This window comes from Sander lucioperca, chromosome 2 (genome assembly GCF_008315115.2).
Source record: "Sander lucioperca isolate FBNREF2018 chromosome 2, SLUC_FBN_1.2, whole genome shotgun sequence".
NCBI lineage: Eukaryota > Metazoa > Chordata > Actinopteri > Perciformes > Percidae > Sander > Sander lucioperca.
The window spans coordinates 23,577,523-23,593,154 of NC_050174.1; the positions used below are offsets into that span (position 1 = coordinate 23,577,523).

The window sequence follows — 15,632 nt, forward strand, 5'->3', positions numbered from 1 at the left end:
ACTCCAGGTCCACTTATAGCTTTCAGCTGCCACGGCCTTTATTCAGCAAATGAAGACGAAAACTGCGAAAGCAAGTAAGTGGACCTTGAGTTGATATTTTCCAATAGTTATATTTTCCACAAAGTACTATTAGAAACCTTTGTACATTATTTATAAAGCCCAATGAGACTTGTGAGAATGAGAAAGTAAATCTTGAAAAAAACAGTCTGTTTATAATTAATAATTCCAATTTGGGCTTGTTGGCTTCAGTAAGAACTTATAACCTTTTTTCTTTAAAGCATAGAATTTTAGAATCAATCATCATTTCACACTGAAGGGGTTCCTGGAGGCCACCCAAGGAGATTAGCTTGCATCACTTTTATGCTGCTGCTCAACAGGCACTGGGAACCTATCATTTAACAGTGCACTGTGTTGGCAGTAGGATACAGTATTTAGTTTAAGGATCAAACTCTACTTGACCCTTGGTGTGTGTGTTAGTACTAATGGCCCATTTAAAGATCATTGCAAACATTGTGCTTTCCACGACACTGCACAAACAACTGGGATTGACTTTAAGTAAAATGCTATCACCCTGAATGCCTGACTTCATTTCCCACACTAGTAATCCTCCAGGAAATTCTCTAACTGCAAGTGTGTGTGTATATATATTTGGCTTGACTGGAACCTTTCTCGGTTCAGGCTACGGAAACACCAGTATTACTGTGGAACTACAGACCAATGGCGCCAGAAGTAGGGGGGTAGAAAGTAGTTATTTTTCTTAACGCATTATTGATATTTATGCATTTGCTTCCTCTTTGTGTCACTGTAATCTGACTCTGAAAAGAGAAGACGAGTAACAAAAGAGGGAAAGACTGAGGAGTGTAATAATTGGTGGATGAGGACAAAGAGGTCCTGGATATTTTAAGCATAAATCAAGGTGGAGAATGGACCTAGTGAGAAAGTAAAGCTGGACTAATCTGTTTAGTTTAGTTGTCACTCCACTCAGCTTAATAAATGTGTCACTCTTATAGTACGTGTCCATATACGCATTATTTTCACAGATGGGATCGCCCCGCTTCCCAGCATTGCAACCCGTTCTCATTCTGAACTCGTAAAATAAGGACGTTTGGACAGTGGCTGTCAGCGTCTGATGTGACGAAAAAGGCGTCTTTCAGCGTGTTTGTATAAAGCACTGGGGAGAGCAGCAGTTAGATAGGATTTAGTGAGTAGTATGTAAGGGCGAATTTCTGCGTATGGAGGTTGGTGGATGGGTCAAACAAACACAGGACTTTCACCCAGGATCCCGCTTGTCACGCTTGCTATAGTTGCTTTTTATTTTCCTCCCGCGTGTCACACAACCGTACGGCCACCCACGACCCTTTCCTAAACCCAACCATCCCGTTCTTCCCGCGTGTCACGGAACCGTAAGCCCACCCACGACCTTTTCTTTTTTGAGATCGACAAAGGTCAGGTTAAAAGATTTTCGTCAGCTTTTGAGAGGCAGCGAGCCGAGCTGGCCGCTCCTAATTTACATTAAGTTGGCTGGATTCAACTTTATGCAAATGAGGAGCGGGCGACTCAACGCCCTGCTTCTCCAAAGTCCCCACAACGCTACCAGAATGCATTGCACGGCTGCTCCCATAGAAATGAATGGGAAGCGTGGAAATGACGCTGACAATGGACACACACCTTTAAGCCTGATTTATGGTTCTGTGTTGAATCTACACAGTATGTACTCAGGTACAGACCGTACGCTGTACCCTACACCGTTACCTGTGCCATAACCTGATGTGCACCTCTACAGAAATGTAACTTTTCATTGACGCAGACCGCAACAACTGTTTCTGGGTTCTCCTCTGTGAACTACATGAAATCGAGGAGAGGGTTAACATTTCTTGCTACAGCTTTCCCCACCGTGGTCAGAAAGCACTGGAAGACACTTTGTTTCTCCGTTTCCACCGCCGGAGTCGGTACTCGCTCACCCACTTTACCACAATCTTCCAACCCACACACACACACACACACACACACACACACACACACACACACACACACACACACACACATACCGGCTCTGCTATTCCCTTAAAGCAGGGGTTTTCAATGTTTGTATGGTCACCTTCCTCACTTACCTAATCTACCTTTCATTCTCCTTACTAACCTAACCCATGTAAAACGATTAGGCTATCACTTTTCCAATGCCCAATTGTCTCCACACAGTTTCCCTGACTGAGATTTCCCAGTTTCCCCGTTGGTGTTAAATATTACTCTAACCCTGCTAATGTAATCTGTTCAGTCCAGCTGCGTCACACAGTTTCATCTTCCTGTCACTGCATATGCACCACACATTAGTTACAGTATTATAACAGCTGAGCTCCTGGAAACTGCACACCCATTGGTATTTAATAAAATGAAAAATACCTGTATTGGGATTGTTACTGGTTGAAATGACCATTACTGAAAAACTGCCTATGTGGAAAACATACTTCTTCAATTAAATCAGCATTGTAATTTCTTCTTAATTGTAACCAGGACTTGACTGACAAGAATTTGCTGAGGGTTTTGAGTGCACAGCATTTTTCTCCAGATTACTGGAGCTTCTAAAGCCCTCTGGCTTTGCACAGGCTGAAACTGGCTTGACACTTTTAACCAGAGAGGGCAGCAAAACACCACTTCCCAGCCTGGTGCCAAGTCACTCTTTAAAGGCCTAGTCTCACTTTGCAAGACCATCCACATGCTGCGGCGCGGAGGAAGGTCTGGTTAGTCCACACAGCATTCCGGGATGGGAGTAAAACGGGCTCTGGTTTATTGGCATTTCTTTAAACCAATCACACCGGAGTTTAGAACGCCAACACAAGGAAAGCGGAAGGAAACGGACATCGGCGAAAATACATGCATCGGGCGGAATTTCCTGCGGCACCGGAGCAATCCCGGAAGTGGAACGTCAACTATATAGACTAGTGACGGCCCTACTTCCAAGTAGAAAAACTCTGCGTTGAGTTTGTACATATGTGTGTACCTTCATGTTTGTGTGTTCACAGTTAAGTCTGTCAGTCTGGATATCTGGGCGTGTTTTGTTTGTCTATAAGTGTGAATGTGTGTGTGCGTTAGGTGTTCTTCTCAGGTGGCGATTCTTTGTTTCCAGGAGGTCAGAGGTCAGGACACACCACATACCTGTTCCCAGAAGAGTCTCTCCAGGATGAACCAATGTCCAGCTAAGTTAATTTGACCTGGGAATTAGTTGTAGATTGAGGGCAGTGTTTGGGTAAAGGTCAGGAAATGAATGTAGTTAATGAGGGCCTGTATACTGTATACTGTAGTCCACTGAGTGTGTGTGTGTGTGTGTGTGTGTGTATACACTCACAAGAGAGACAACAAACTAAAGTTGACCACAAGAAAGCAGGCACAAACAGCACCGCTAGAATTTTTATGAAAAACTTTGATTCAAATAAAGAAAACCATGACACATTTTACAGGCTGTGTTATTGATTTGTCACACAGTAAAGATAATTTTATAAGACTGTAAAACAGAGCGGATCCACTGTTGCCCGAGGGGCCTGTAAAAAAGCATTCCTAGCTCAAACAACTGCGAAATACTGCTTACATACTGCTAAGTGAGTTTCTTTTCTGCTACATTAAAATGCTAATTTTTCAAGACCAAAAATATTTTCAGGGCTAGGCTCAAATGAATATGCTGCTTAAAACTACTAAGCTAAGATACTATACCGTCCACATTTTTGCAGTGATATTCATGCTACCCAGACCTGTCAGAATCAGAATACAACCTTTACCGTGCCGTCAGGACATCCGATGCCCATGAATCAATTTAAAATTCATGTTAAAAAAGGTGCTTCTTCTCCATCAGATATTGTGTCATTACCTTGCACGGCAGATGGAGAATTGCAACATTACATATCACTCCGAAAATCCATCTTGTCATTCTTCAAGTAATGTGTCTGTGTCCGAACAGCAGCGGACCGAACCAATCAACGCACGATGAGGAGCTACTGGCAGCTACGGCCGTAGTATAGGTGTGTGTGATGGCCTCGACTGTTCGTTCAAAATAACTTGATAGATAAATGGTTCATACAATCACCTGCCAGGTATTTTTTGAAAGTGCTTGCGCTTTTCCAAACAGTTTCCAATGACGGCTTTTCAGATGGTTCTGTGTTAAAGAGCCCCTATTATGCTCCTTTTCAGGGTCATACTGATAAACTTTATTGTTTTTTTTGCAAATATTCATTCATTACATACTCATTTTTAATTTGATGCCTGCAACACGTTCCAAAAAAGCTGGGACAGGGGCAACAAAAGACTGGGAAAGTTGAGAAATGCTCAAAAAACACCCGTTTGGAACATTTCCACAGGTGAAAAGGTTACTTGGTCATGACTGGGTATAAAAGGAGCATCCCCCAAAAGGCATTCAAAAGCAGGGATGGGCCGAGGTGGTCCAACCAGTGTGTCGATCTCAGCAGCAGTTTTTCAGCGGATAGAGGACCAGTCTGAACATTTGATCAGCCAGACATCCGTTGAAGTTGTCTGCTTTGGGTATTGAAGGCCAAGTTTAAAGGCCTCCTAAACACATTAGGCACAGGAGATGAAGATGACACTGATGGAAGGGAAGTGACTCTTGAAATCAGCAACTTGCCAAGCCTGCCTTCAGATGACATGATTGCACTGACTTCTTTCTCTCATTCACAAAAAACAGCTGAGGGAAATGTACCCCAACCGGTGGATTGCCCTGCAAATTGCCCACACTCTCCCTGGGACCGTGGCCTCAGCAGAGGGGAGTTTTTCAAAGCTACATGAAGCTCATTAAGAGTCACCCTGGACTTGCTATTATCAGCATCAATCAGGAGATTGGCAAGCATGCAAATTTAATACAACGACATAATCAACGACTTTGCTTTTAAAACGCCAGGAAGCAGAAGTTTTGAAGACGATGATGAAGACATGAGACTGTGATCATGCAGATCGCTGCATGTGAGGGGTACGAGCCTCCACCTTCTGACTCACAAGAACAGGTTCATGAACACGGCTTAGTTCTTTTTTTTTTTTTTTACCTTTTATTTATTCAGGGGAAGGTTCACTGAGCCTCTCACATTCACACAGTTACACATTCACAGTACAACCACTAAGCAGCTCCACTGGAGCAGTTGGCGTTAAGGTTAAGGGCCTTGTGTGTACATCAGCAGTGGTAATGGGCAAGTGCCCAGGAAATATATCTAAAAGAATGGACTACTTCCTCTATGAATGTAGTTAAAAGAAGGGTAGCTCATTCTGTCAGGTGGGAGATATCTATCAGAATAGACTACTTCCACTTTAAATGTAGTTAAAAGTAGGTTAGCTCATTCTGTCAGGTCATTCTGCTTCTCTTTCACCGGCGACCTCCCGTTCACAAGCTCACTTCTCTAACCTTTAGCCACCACTGCCACTAATATAACATATATACAGTATATATTTTTTTGTTTTGTTATGCATTTTTACAAAGAGCTCCCGCACACTGTCTAACTTGCAAAGGTAAAATTAATAGCCGGCAACATTTCGGTACTAGACCTTCATCAGGTAGGGTATGCATTTTTATCTTTTATATGGATGTGTGTGGTGTCATTATTTGTCCATTCTGTGTAATGGCCTCATTTATTTTATTTATTGGGTTTTTTTGTGGGGGGAGAATATTTTTATGTTTAGTATTTTTCTTTTCTTTGTAGTCCTTAACATGTATTGTTCCTAACATTTTAAATAAACATTTAAAGCAAAATGGCAATGATGATGATGAGTGATGGCCATTTAACGCTTCATAAAGTATTTTCTTTATTTTCTGAGCCCACTAGATGGTGCTCTCTGTTCAACAAAGGGTTAAAAGCACACTGAATTATCATTCCTTGAGCTTTTTTCTTTAAACTAAGAGTGCCATCGAGTGGGGTCAACAACTACAACTAACGGTTCATGAAGCTTCATTTGGACATCACTACTGCACTTTTAAAAGTTGTAGGAACTCCTTGAAAGTCATGACATGGAATCAAACAAAAGGTGAAACAAAATCACTGCTACAGAAAAACTAATGAACTGAATGATTTCTACTTGTTCCTAACTTAAGTTTTCACTGAGCACTGCAATATTGTCTTAGTCTTATTTTCCAGTGACCCCATCAGATATGCACCAAAATTCCATTTTCTGCCCTTCTACTAAAGATCTGTCCAGAGTGGTTGACTCCAGCTTGGTGGAATGAATTTTGTTCCATATTCTGGTCTGGAATGAACTGTACTTCTGTCCGGATCTGACTAAGAGTCTGCCAATTGAGTATGTGGACTTTAGATGCAACCATTACTGTGGTAACCTTCTGTCCTACAATACCTGACACTATAGGCAAGGCAAGGCAGCTTTATTTGTATAGCACATTTCAACAACAGGGCAATTCAAAGTGCTTTACATAAAACATTAAAGAGCAGTTAAAAACGATTAAAAAACAAAACAAAAAAGCAGGCAGGACCATATTTCTTTACCATCTCATCCACCACGGACCTCGCGGGAACATGTGACTTTGTACTCTTGTTACCCATAACAAGAGTGGAAGTACTTCTCTTTACCTACAATATAGCCGTCGCTATAAGGCTTAGTTTAATCAGGCAAACTTTGCAAAATTCTAAACAGTTCCAACTGTTTTCCTTTAGATTTTATCATAAAATCTATGTCACACCCATGTTGGAGAAATTCTCAGATATACTATGTCTGTTATCTGTTCAAAAACACCACTAGATAAAAGACGAGAATAAAATTGACAGTGTAGTATGAGAAATTAACAATTATTTAAAGAATGGCAACTGAGAGTTGCGGCAGACCTGCAGTTTTCTGGGAGTTTGTTCCAGATATGTGGAGCATAAAAACTGAATGCTGCTTCCCCCTGTTTAGTTCTGACTCTGGGGACAGCAAGCAGACCTGACCCAGACGACCTGAGAGGTCTGGATGGTTCATAGTGTATAACAGCATGGACAAGTTTTTCCAAATCCTGCTGAGACATTAATTTGTCTTAATGTGGCTGTTAAAATTCAGGTCTGAGTCCATGACTACACCAAGATTTCTGTCTTTGTCTATTGTTTTTAACGTTGTCGTTTTAAGCTGAGTGTTGACTTTTAATCGTTCCTCTTTTGCTCCAAAAATAACCACATCAGTTTTTTCTTAAAAAAAAAAAAAAAACTATAGTTTTCAGCAGATAGAGGACCAGTCTAAACCAGGGTTCTTCAATGTTTTTTAAGCCAAGGACCCCTTAACTGAAAGAGAGATGGAGCAGGGACCCCCTACTACTAATATTGTAAAAAATGAAGTTGCGTATTAAACTGGGCCTACAATAAAGTGTAGGGCAGCCTAATGCCTTTATACATACCTTTTTAGTGCATAGAATACTAAGCTATTAAAAAAATAATTGTCAGCATATTATAAATCATGTTTTAATGTTCAACATTAAATCCTCAAGATGAACTGTATCTGTGGATGGCTACATTAGTGACTACCTTACCTATAGGCCAGTCAGCCTGTCATCAATTGGGATTTATATTTGCTAATAAAATGTTGGATTCATGTTTAGACTAGATTAGACTAGACTAGAATAGACTAGATAGATTAGATTTTTTTTTTAAACTTTCAAATATTAACAATAATTTGGTGCCCCCCCCCCACCCTGCAGTGACTCTGAGGACCCCCTAAGGGTCCCTGACCCCCTGTTGAATATCTCTGGTCAAAACACTTGATCAGCCAGACATCCGTTTAAAGTTGTCTGCTTTGAGTATCGAATGCCAAGTTCAAAGGCCTCTTAAACACATTTAGGAGGCCCTGCTGTCTGTCTGGCTTCACTATGTTAAGAGCCAACACATGCATCCTTAACACCACTTTTATGTATTTATTTTCATTTAGTTCGGAAGGCTCTGTAGTTCTCAATTGTGCCTCTAATTATGTTCAAAGGAAATGAGTCAGAGCAAAGACACACACACACACACACACACACACACACACACACACACACACACACACACACACACACACAGTACCTGCAGTGACTTTAAAAAACGTGTGTCAGTTCTGCACTGATAGTCAGTTTAAGGATTTATATGAATTGAAACTTGTCTAAGAAGAGATGCAAATCCTTGTTTAATTACCACTTGATCCATGTTTGCATCGATCCAAAAACAAAAAGGAAATACAGTTTAAGACAGTTATATGCCAAATACTCATGTATATGATTTACCTTTATATACTGTATTTGGAAGGCTCCGTAATGTCACAAGTTAAGGTTTTGAGCATACATGACTTGTCATGAACAATAATGTCATACTACTACATATTACCCTGCAAGTGTTAAGTAGTATTTACATATTTTCCTCGTACGCTTGTTAAGCAAAATATTTACATAGATATGTATCTATTTATGAGGACTGCAGATAAAGGGAAGGGGAAATTACTTTCTATGTGTAAAGCATCTCCATTCCCTGGGTTAGTTCCACAGTATAGACTGAATAAACAGTGAAGCTGTGCTGCCCTCCAGTGGACAACAGGAAGCTCACCAATCAACCCAGGCCAAAAAGAAGTGCATTTAGAATTGACTGGAAATGAACATAGTTTGTTTAAAGTACATTTGTATTCCTAATGTACTTACTTCAAGTGCATGGAAAATACATTCTGTTGCACTTTAATGTTTGTACTAGTCAAAAATATACTTATAATGAATAATGGGTAATGGAAATATGCTGATTTATGCTTTTACATAAGATGTAAGCATAATATTTGCATCATTTTAGTGTATTTATACAAAATATATTTATTTCACTCTTACCGTATGCTATTTAGTTTTTTTTTATAAGTATACTGCTAAATAATGCTGCATTCCAGGCAACCCGTAACTCGTGTTTTCGCAACCTTCTACCCGTGAAAGTGCCCTGGAACGGCAGTCAAACCCGTAACTTACTACTCGTGAACTCGTACCAGATCGTTGTACTCCCAGTTACAGTTTGGACGTCACACACACATAAACAACAATGTCGACCCCTGTCGATGCTGTACAGACGCCGGTGATTAACAGTGAGAAATAGAAATAGATATACATAAATGGGCAACGCAAAGTAATTCCACACATTGTAATCAAAACAATACACATACGATTGTGTACTACTACAGGTTATGTTTATTAAATGAAGCCCAAAATATGTTGCCGACTAGAAATCGCTAGTATCAGCTGGTGCTAGCTAATGTCAACGTTAGGTAGCCGCTAGCTAACGCTAATGCTAGCTAGAAGGATTTGTGGTGATTTTCAACGTATGTTTTTAGTATATTTAATCAAAGCATATTAATTCACTAATATATACAGTATAAGTATAGTTCAGGCAAGTGTACTTTTACCATATGCCTCCTTTAATGTATTATACATATAATAATGTCAAATTCAACTCAATATGCTGTTTATGCTCAATATGTCTGAAATATCAATGTAATTAAGACTATTGTACTCAGTAAAGTATTATTTCAAACGTGAAATAAACATATAGTTCTTTCAAAAATACAATGCGATATCATTTAACATTACTTTTCACAAGTATGTTGATCATCAATAGACAATAGCACACTAGAAAGAGTTACCTTGAGCACTCCACTAAAAACATAAAGTACCTCAGACCCAGTAACTGAAGAAAGAAAAACATTCACATCTGGTAAACTTGTTGAAAAAAAACACATCTGAATACTTAATTGAAACAAGTACATTTACAGTTATATACCAAATTAACATATTTATTAAGCTTTCTTCAACATCATATCATTGTATAAAACTAATTTCAGTTTGCAAAGCATTCTCAACTTGCTAGGCACCTATTCCATTTGTAAGTTTTCCGTTCCAGGAGAATTCCAATCACGCATATCAGTTACTCTCAATATTATTTGACACAGCACTGACAAACATCTTTTCTCTAAAATCAATCATCACACACTGCATTCCAGTGGCCAAAGCAAGGTATTGCATATCTGTAAATCGTATTCCCTCCCCAGTTAAAAGACCTAGTTAAAGCTAATTTAGATCCAATATTTAACGAAATCTCTCGTGATTTTAATAGATGGGTGACTCTCAATCTCTCAATAGCAGGGAAGGTCAATGTTAAAAACATGGTTTGTGTTCCCAAGCTGAATTACCTTATCCAGTCTCTTCCTCTGGAGGTTCCACTGTCATATTTTAAATGGTTTGACAGGAGAACAAAGACATTTATATGGAATGGTAAAATACCCTGGCTACATTTTAATAAATTACAAAGGCCGAGAGGAGGTTTGGGTCTACCAAAGATGTTGTATCAGTACTCTGCTTTTAAATCAAGGCATCTGGCCCACTGGTCACTTCCTGAGAGAGCCCCACCCTGGTATTGTATTGAGTAATCTGTTATTGCACCATTTACAAAGCCTGTCAAACTGTATGGTGAGGCAAAAAAATGATTTCCATTTGCGATTTGTTGGACATCAAGACATGATTTTTTAAATCAGATATAGAGGTCCATTGCTGTGGAATTCATTGAATATGTCACTAAAAACATTTACTTCCCTGCTAGCCTTCAGGTCACAGTTGAAAAAGTTTTAATTTCATCTTAATCTTATGTCGGGATAATTCTATTGATTGTATTTTTGGTCTGACTCAAAGGGTTGTACTTTTCAACCAGTTCTCACTCCGAACTCATAAAGTACGGACGCTTGGGCACTGGCTCTCAGCGTCAGATATGGAGGTTGGTTGGGCTGGTGGATGGGTCAAACAACCCAGGAGACCGGGCTTTGTGTCCCGCGTGTCCTAAACCCAACTGTCACATTCTTGTCCCGTTCGTCTTTTCCTAAACCCAACTGTCCCGTTCTTGTCCCGTGTGTCACGGAAACCTACCTACCTTTTATAAGCCCACCCACGATCTTTTCCTTGACCTAACTGCGTCGAAAGTGTCGCCAATAGAGTGCATTTAGATATGACTCTAAAGGAGACTTTTAGCGCCAGTAACAACGACAAAGGCATCTGACCAAGCGTCAAGATGGGATTGAGAATGCGTTGTACTTTTGTTTACCTTTTCTTTTTCTTGTCTTTTTTATTGCTTTGTTTTTGTCTTTCTTTCTTTAACTGTGTATGATTCCCTGATATATCTTTACATCGTGTGCATGTTTACCTGTTTGTTTTTTGTTTTAGTTGTTGCTTGTTTTTACTTTTTTTGTAGAGAAATAATCACGTTTTAGTTGGATGAATAAGCCTTTCAGGCACTTCTGCACTGTAGTTGCTTGTTTGAAAAAAAATTCTATTACACTTGCTTGTGCAAATAAACTAAACTAAACTTAACCTAACGTGATTCAAAAAGTGCCATATGTGTGGGATTTAAAACAGCCTGTTTGTGCAGCGCTAAATAAAAATGAAAGTCCATCACATGATATTATTTTCCGTTTGTTTATTTTTAAATAAACAATTATATTTCTAGAATGTGGGAGGAAACTGGATCACCCAGAGTACACTCAAACATGGCGAGAACACAAACGCCACACAGAAAGGTCCGGACCAACCAGAACCTTGCTGTTAGGCATCAGTGCTCACCACTGATGTTGTCCTGAAGAAATTGAAATGAAGGGAGAGAGGAAAGAGGAAAAGGAGGAAATGTAGAAGAATGATGTGGGAAACAGGAATGTTGTAGATTGGCCATTTAAGGCCTCCTTGGCAGCAGCTTGTTGCGCTCCTGGCGTTGTTTAATGTACCTGGTTTGCTCAGTGGCATATATGGGCAATGATTCGCCCGTCTCCAAATGGTATAGGAACCTCTCCTCACCCTTAGAGAGACAGTGTTTTTCTGCAGGCGTTTCTTTTGTAGAAATAGGTGGGAAGCGGGTCAGCTGCAGGTCAACCATACTGTCCCCTTTATTAGTTAGCTGCAGCTTATCACATTCCAAGTGCTGTTTGGTAGACAGGTTTTGAGCAGTGCTCAATCTGGGCAATGCTGTAGGACAACGGCGTACTGTAACTTCCTTTGCTGCTGAAGCGTTGTTGGACTTCAGATGGGCTGCTCTGGAAATGGATGGCAGATGTACAGGCTTTGTATCCATGCCGAGCTGCAGGCTGTTGCGTTCCAGATACTGTTTCATTAAACGGGTCTGGTCAGTGGCAAATCTGGGCAATGGCTCATCACTTCTTATACTGTAGTAGCTGGGCTCCCCCATCTCAGAAATGACACCACGCCTTCCTGTGCTTGCAGCTAAAAGTTGCTGAACATCTTTGTCTGCAGCCTTGTGAAGTTCCCGTTGGACATACTGCTGGACTTGTTTGTCCTTCTCAGCAATCTGTTCTGCTTGCTTTTGTGCAGCATCCCGATCCTCTCTCTTCAGCTGTTTAAGACGGGCGTGTTTTTCAGCCGTAATAGTGGCATTGATGTCTCGACAATTGATTTTATTGTCAGTGTTCCTCTTAGCCTTTTGTTTTTTCTCTTCGAGAAACAACCTGTCAGACGCTTTCTTGGCCTGGAACCAGTCCAGTTTGCTCTGTTGCTCTTCCTTCTTGTTTTGCTCTTTCTCCTGTGCCTTTTTGTCTCTGTAAGCAAAAATAGACTTGAGCATAGCAGCCCTATTCTCCTCCTTGTCCTTTTGCTGCTTTGCCACTTTAGCGTCTTGCTCAACCGTTGCCTTGGATAATTTCTCCACCTGCTTATGGGTCGATGTGGCAGCCTGCTTCTTTTTACTGACTGCCAATTTTTCGTTCACAATTTGTTTTGGTACCTGAAGCTTTTTGAACTTTTCAGCTTCGTCACTTTTTTTTTGCCGCAGCTTTTCTTCCATGTCAACCTGAACACGTTTGTTCTCTGCTTTGGAAAACTGAGACACAGCATTACTGTCTAGCATTTCTTGCCTGGTGTACTTTTTGGCCTTGGGCTGGTTTAATAAAGACTGGATTCTTTCCCAGTCATCCCTGGACAGAATGCAACTGGATCCATCTGGTGAAATTTGTTGTTTATCTAAGTTGGTATTGTGTTGCCTTGGGTTATACTGACTGTTGTCTTCTGGCACAGGTGCGTACTGCCGGCCTGTTAAGGAGACGACGGGAAAGGGACGGCGTCCGCATACAGACGAGGAGCGCATTGGTACAGCTCTGGATTTTTCCTCTTCATAAATGTCCCGTCCTTTTCCTTCATAGTGTTTGCTGTCATCTCGGTGCAGTCTCATGTCATAACCTTCCTTCTGGTCATACATGAGGACTTTTGGGACCTTTGAGTCTTTGTTTAAGTATGACATTTTTTTGGGTTCCCTCCGTTGGGGTTGGATGGTACTTATGGCAGACAAGACAGAAAGCGGTTTGGTTTGTGCCTTTAAGTGATATTGTTATCTTCTCGACTAAAAATCAATAACATTAATAAAACCTCAGAAAACTTAGATTGGTTCTGTTTCAATAACAAGTAGCAGGTATCAGACAGAATTGTCAACTCCTTACACTCGGTTTCATTCAACTCGGTGAAATGGGCAGATTCAAAGTCTGGACCCGGGGAAGTTAACCAAGATCAAAGGACGGTGATGACATCATGACATTCTGTGACATCATTGGCCTTTGTTTGGCCTTTGCTTTTGATGACTTACACACACATTCTAAAGTCCCCCTCCCTCCCTTGGTTACTGTTGCTATGCCACTCAAGCTCTTTTCCAAAGAGGCCAACAGTGGGGTTCTAGAAGTGAAAATTCCATTAATATTCTGCATAAGGATTTTGACGAATTAGCTGTATGTCTAAACCATCCAGGGTAGGCTTACCACGAGCTAGGAGATTGTAAAACAAAGAAGCCAAAAGTCTGTATGAAATCAACCTTGTTTTAAGAAAAACATGTTTTATTCATGATGTCATAGAGAAGTACTACACTTCCCACAATCCTAAATGTAACAGCAATGTCTCTCATTGGTTGAGCTCGCTGTTACTATGGAAATGTTTTACTGACACATGAACCCGCGAACGGCTGTTCACCTTATGCTGCCCCGCCCACTTTTGCTCTTCCGGTTTGAACACAATTGTAAACAAACTTCCGGTTTTTGGCTAGCATCATAGCGTAGAGCTACCCCTAGTTGGCGTTGTTAACAACAGAGACAGTTTAGAATAGAAAAAGTAATAGAGAGTACTCTGCAAGTGACACAGGACTCTATAGGGGAAACTTATTCTCCAGGAGCTGTGCTGAGTCCAAAATTCCATCTGCGCTGGCTCCACACCAGGGATGGTCAGGACAAACTACCAGGCCTTTCCTCTCCACAGTGTGCCGTTGAGCCTCCATGCGCTGTATGGCTATGTGCTCATTATTTTTTCAATATTTAAGTGAGAAATAGAAATAGATAGTTCGTCGGCTTTCCGAGGACTTAAAAACCAAAGATGCTTTGTTAACCGCCTGCTTGGACGTGGCTCATAATCAGTCGCTCCGGATCTCATCTCTCTCGGCGGCCTTCCAGGATACCGCGCCATGGGACCCAGCTGCCTGCCCACGCCCATCGTCCTGCTCGACACCGGTTATCAAGCCACCCTGGACTGAGGTGGTTTGCGGCCGAAAGAGATCCTCGGGTAGGGCTCCATCGCCTCCTGCCCTCAGCCTCTCCAACCGCTTCAATGCTTTGTCGGAGTCGGAGCCGGTGGTGGCCAGTGCGGCTCACCGGGCTCGCCCCGCTTCAAAGCAGACTGACCAGCCGTCGTCACGGAAGATGATTGCTACCGCGCGGCGAAAGCTTCTGAGGGATGCGGTAGTCAGACGGTCCGGTGGCCTACACTGCCTGGATCGGCCAAATGACAACGTTCCTCAAAAACTATCTCCACAACCGAACGGTAAGCATTCTTCCTCTTCTTTTCCCTGCCCATCTGAAACCGACACTGACTGTTTTTCTCCCGTCACCGGCTACCCACACCCCCCCACTCCTCGTCCGCTCTTCCCCCTAACCACAGTAATTATTGGGGACTCCATCACTAGAGACCTACGGTTTCATAATGCTGTCACACACTGTTTTCCCGGAGCCAAAGTTGCAGACATCCTGGCTAAAGTTATGGACCTGATACCCTCATTTCCGACCTCTATCAAACGCATCGTGGTCCATTGTGGACATAACGACATGTCCACTCGGATTCAGGAGTGTGAGCGCACAAGGCGAGACTTTACCACTCTCATTGAGGCTTTAAAAAGCACTGGGAAGTCGGTTTTTATTTCGGGCCCACTTCCATCTCTAGGTCGCAGATCAGGCCTCTTTAGTAGACTACTCTCCCTTAACACCTGGCTCCAGCTCACATGCAGCATTCACAGGATAGGTTTTATTGACAACTTCAATCTGTTTTGGGAACGTGGCTCCCTGTTCAGCAGGGATGGGATTCATCCCAATACACGCGGAAGCCAGATGCTACGTGGAAATTTGCACCACGCCCTGCATACCCAGACCTCTGATTGACTGTTTACATCCCGTAAACACTCCCACAAGCACACTGACCAGACACACTCTCCCAAAGTCAATAATCAGAGATACAGCGCTACACGCCCCTCTGTGCTCCCTTCAGAGCAATCACCCATTCATAATCCCATAACCACCGTGTCTGTCCCCCGACTGAGACCATTTAAACCAAACGCTAACAAAAGGGGTGCTATACTAAACAACCTAATTGGAAT

At 41.7% G+C, this 15,632-nt stretch overlaps 1 protein-coding gene across 1 annotated transcript; it reads right to left on the reverse strand.

Annotated features, from left to right (window-relative positions):
• Positions 1 to 11,409: 11,409 nt before the first annotated feature.
• On the reverse strand, positions 11,410 to 13,758 carry LOC118493826 (caldesmon-like). Its single transcript, XM_035995177.1, has one exon. The coding sequence runs from the start codon at positions 13,248 to 13,250 to the stop codon at positions 11,676 to 11,678; it is 1,575 nt and encodes a 524-aa protein (XP_035851070.1). The 5' UTR covers positions 13,251 to 13,758; the 3' UTR covers positions 11,410 to 11,675.
• Positions 13,759 to 15,632: the final 1,874 nt, after the last annotated feature.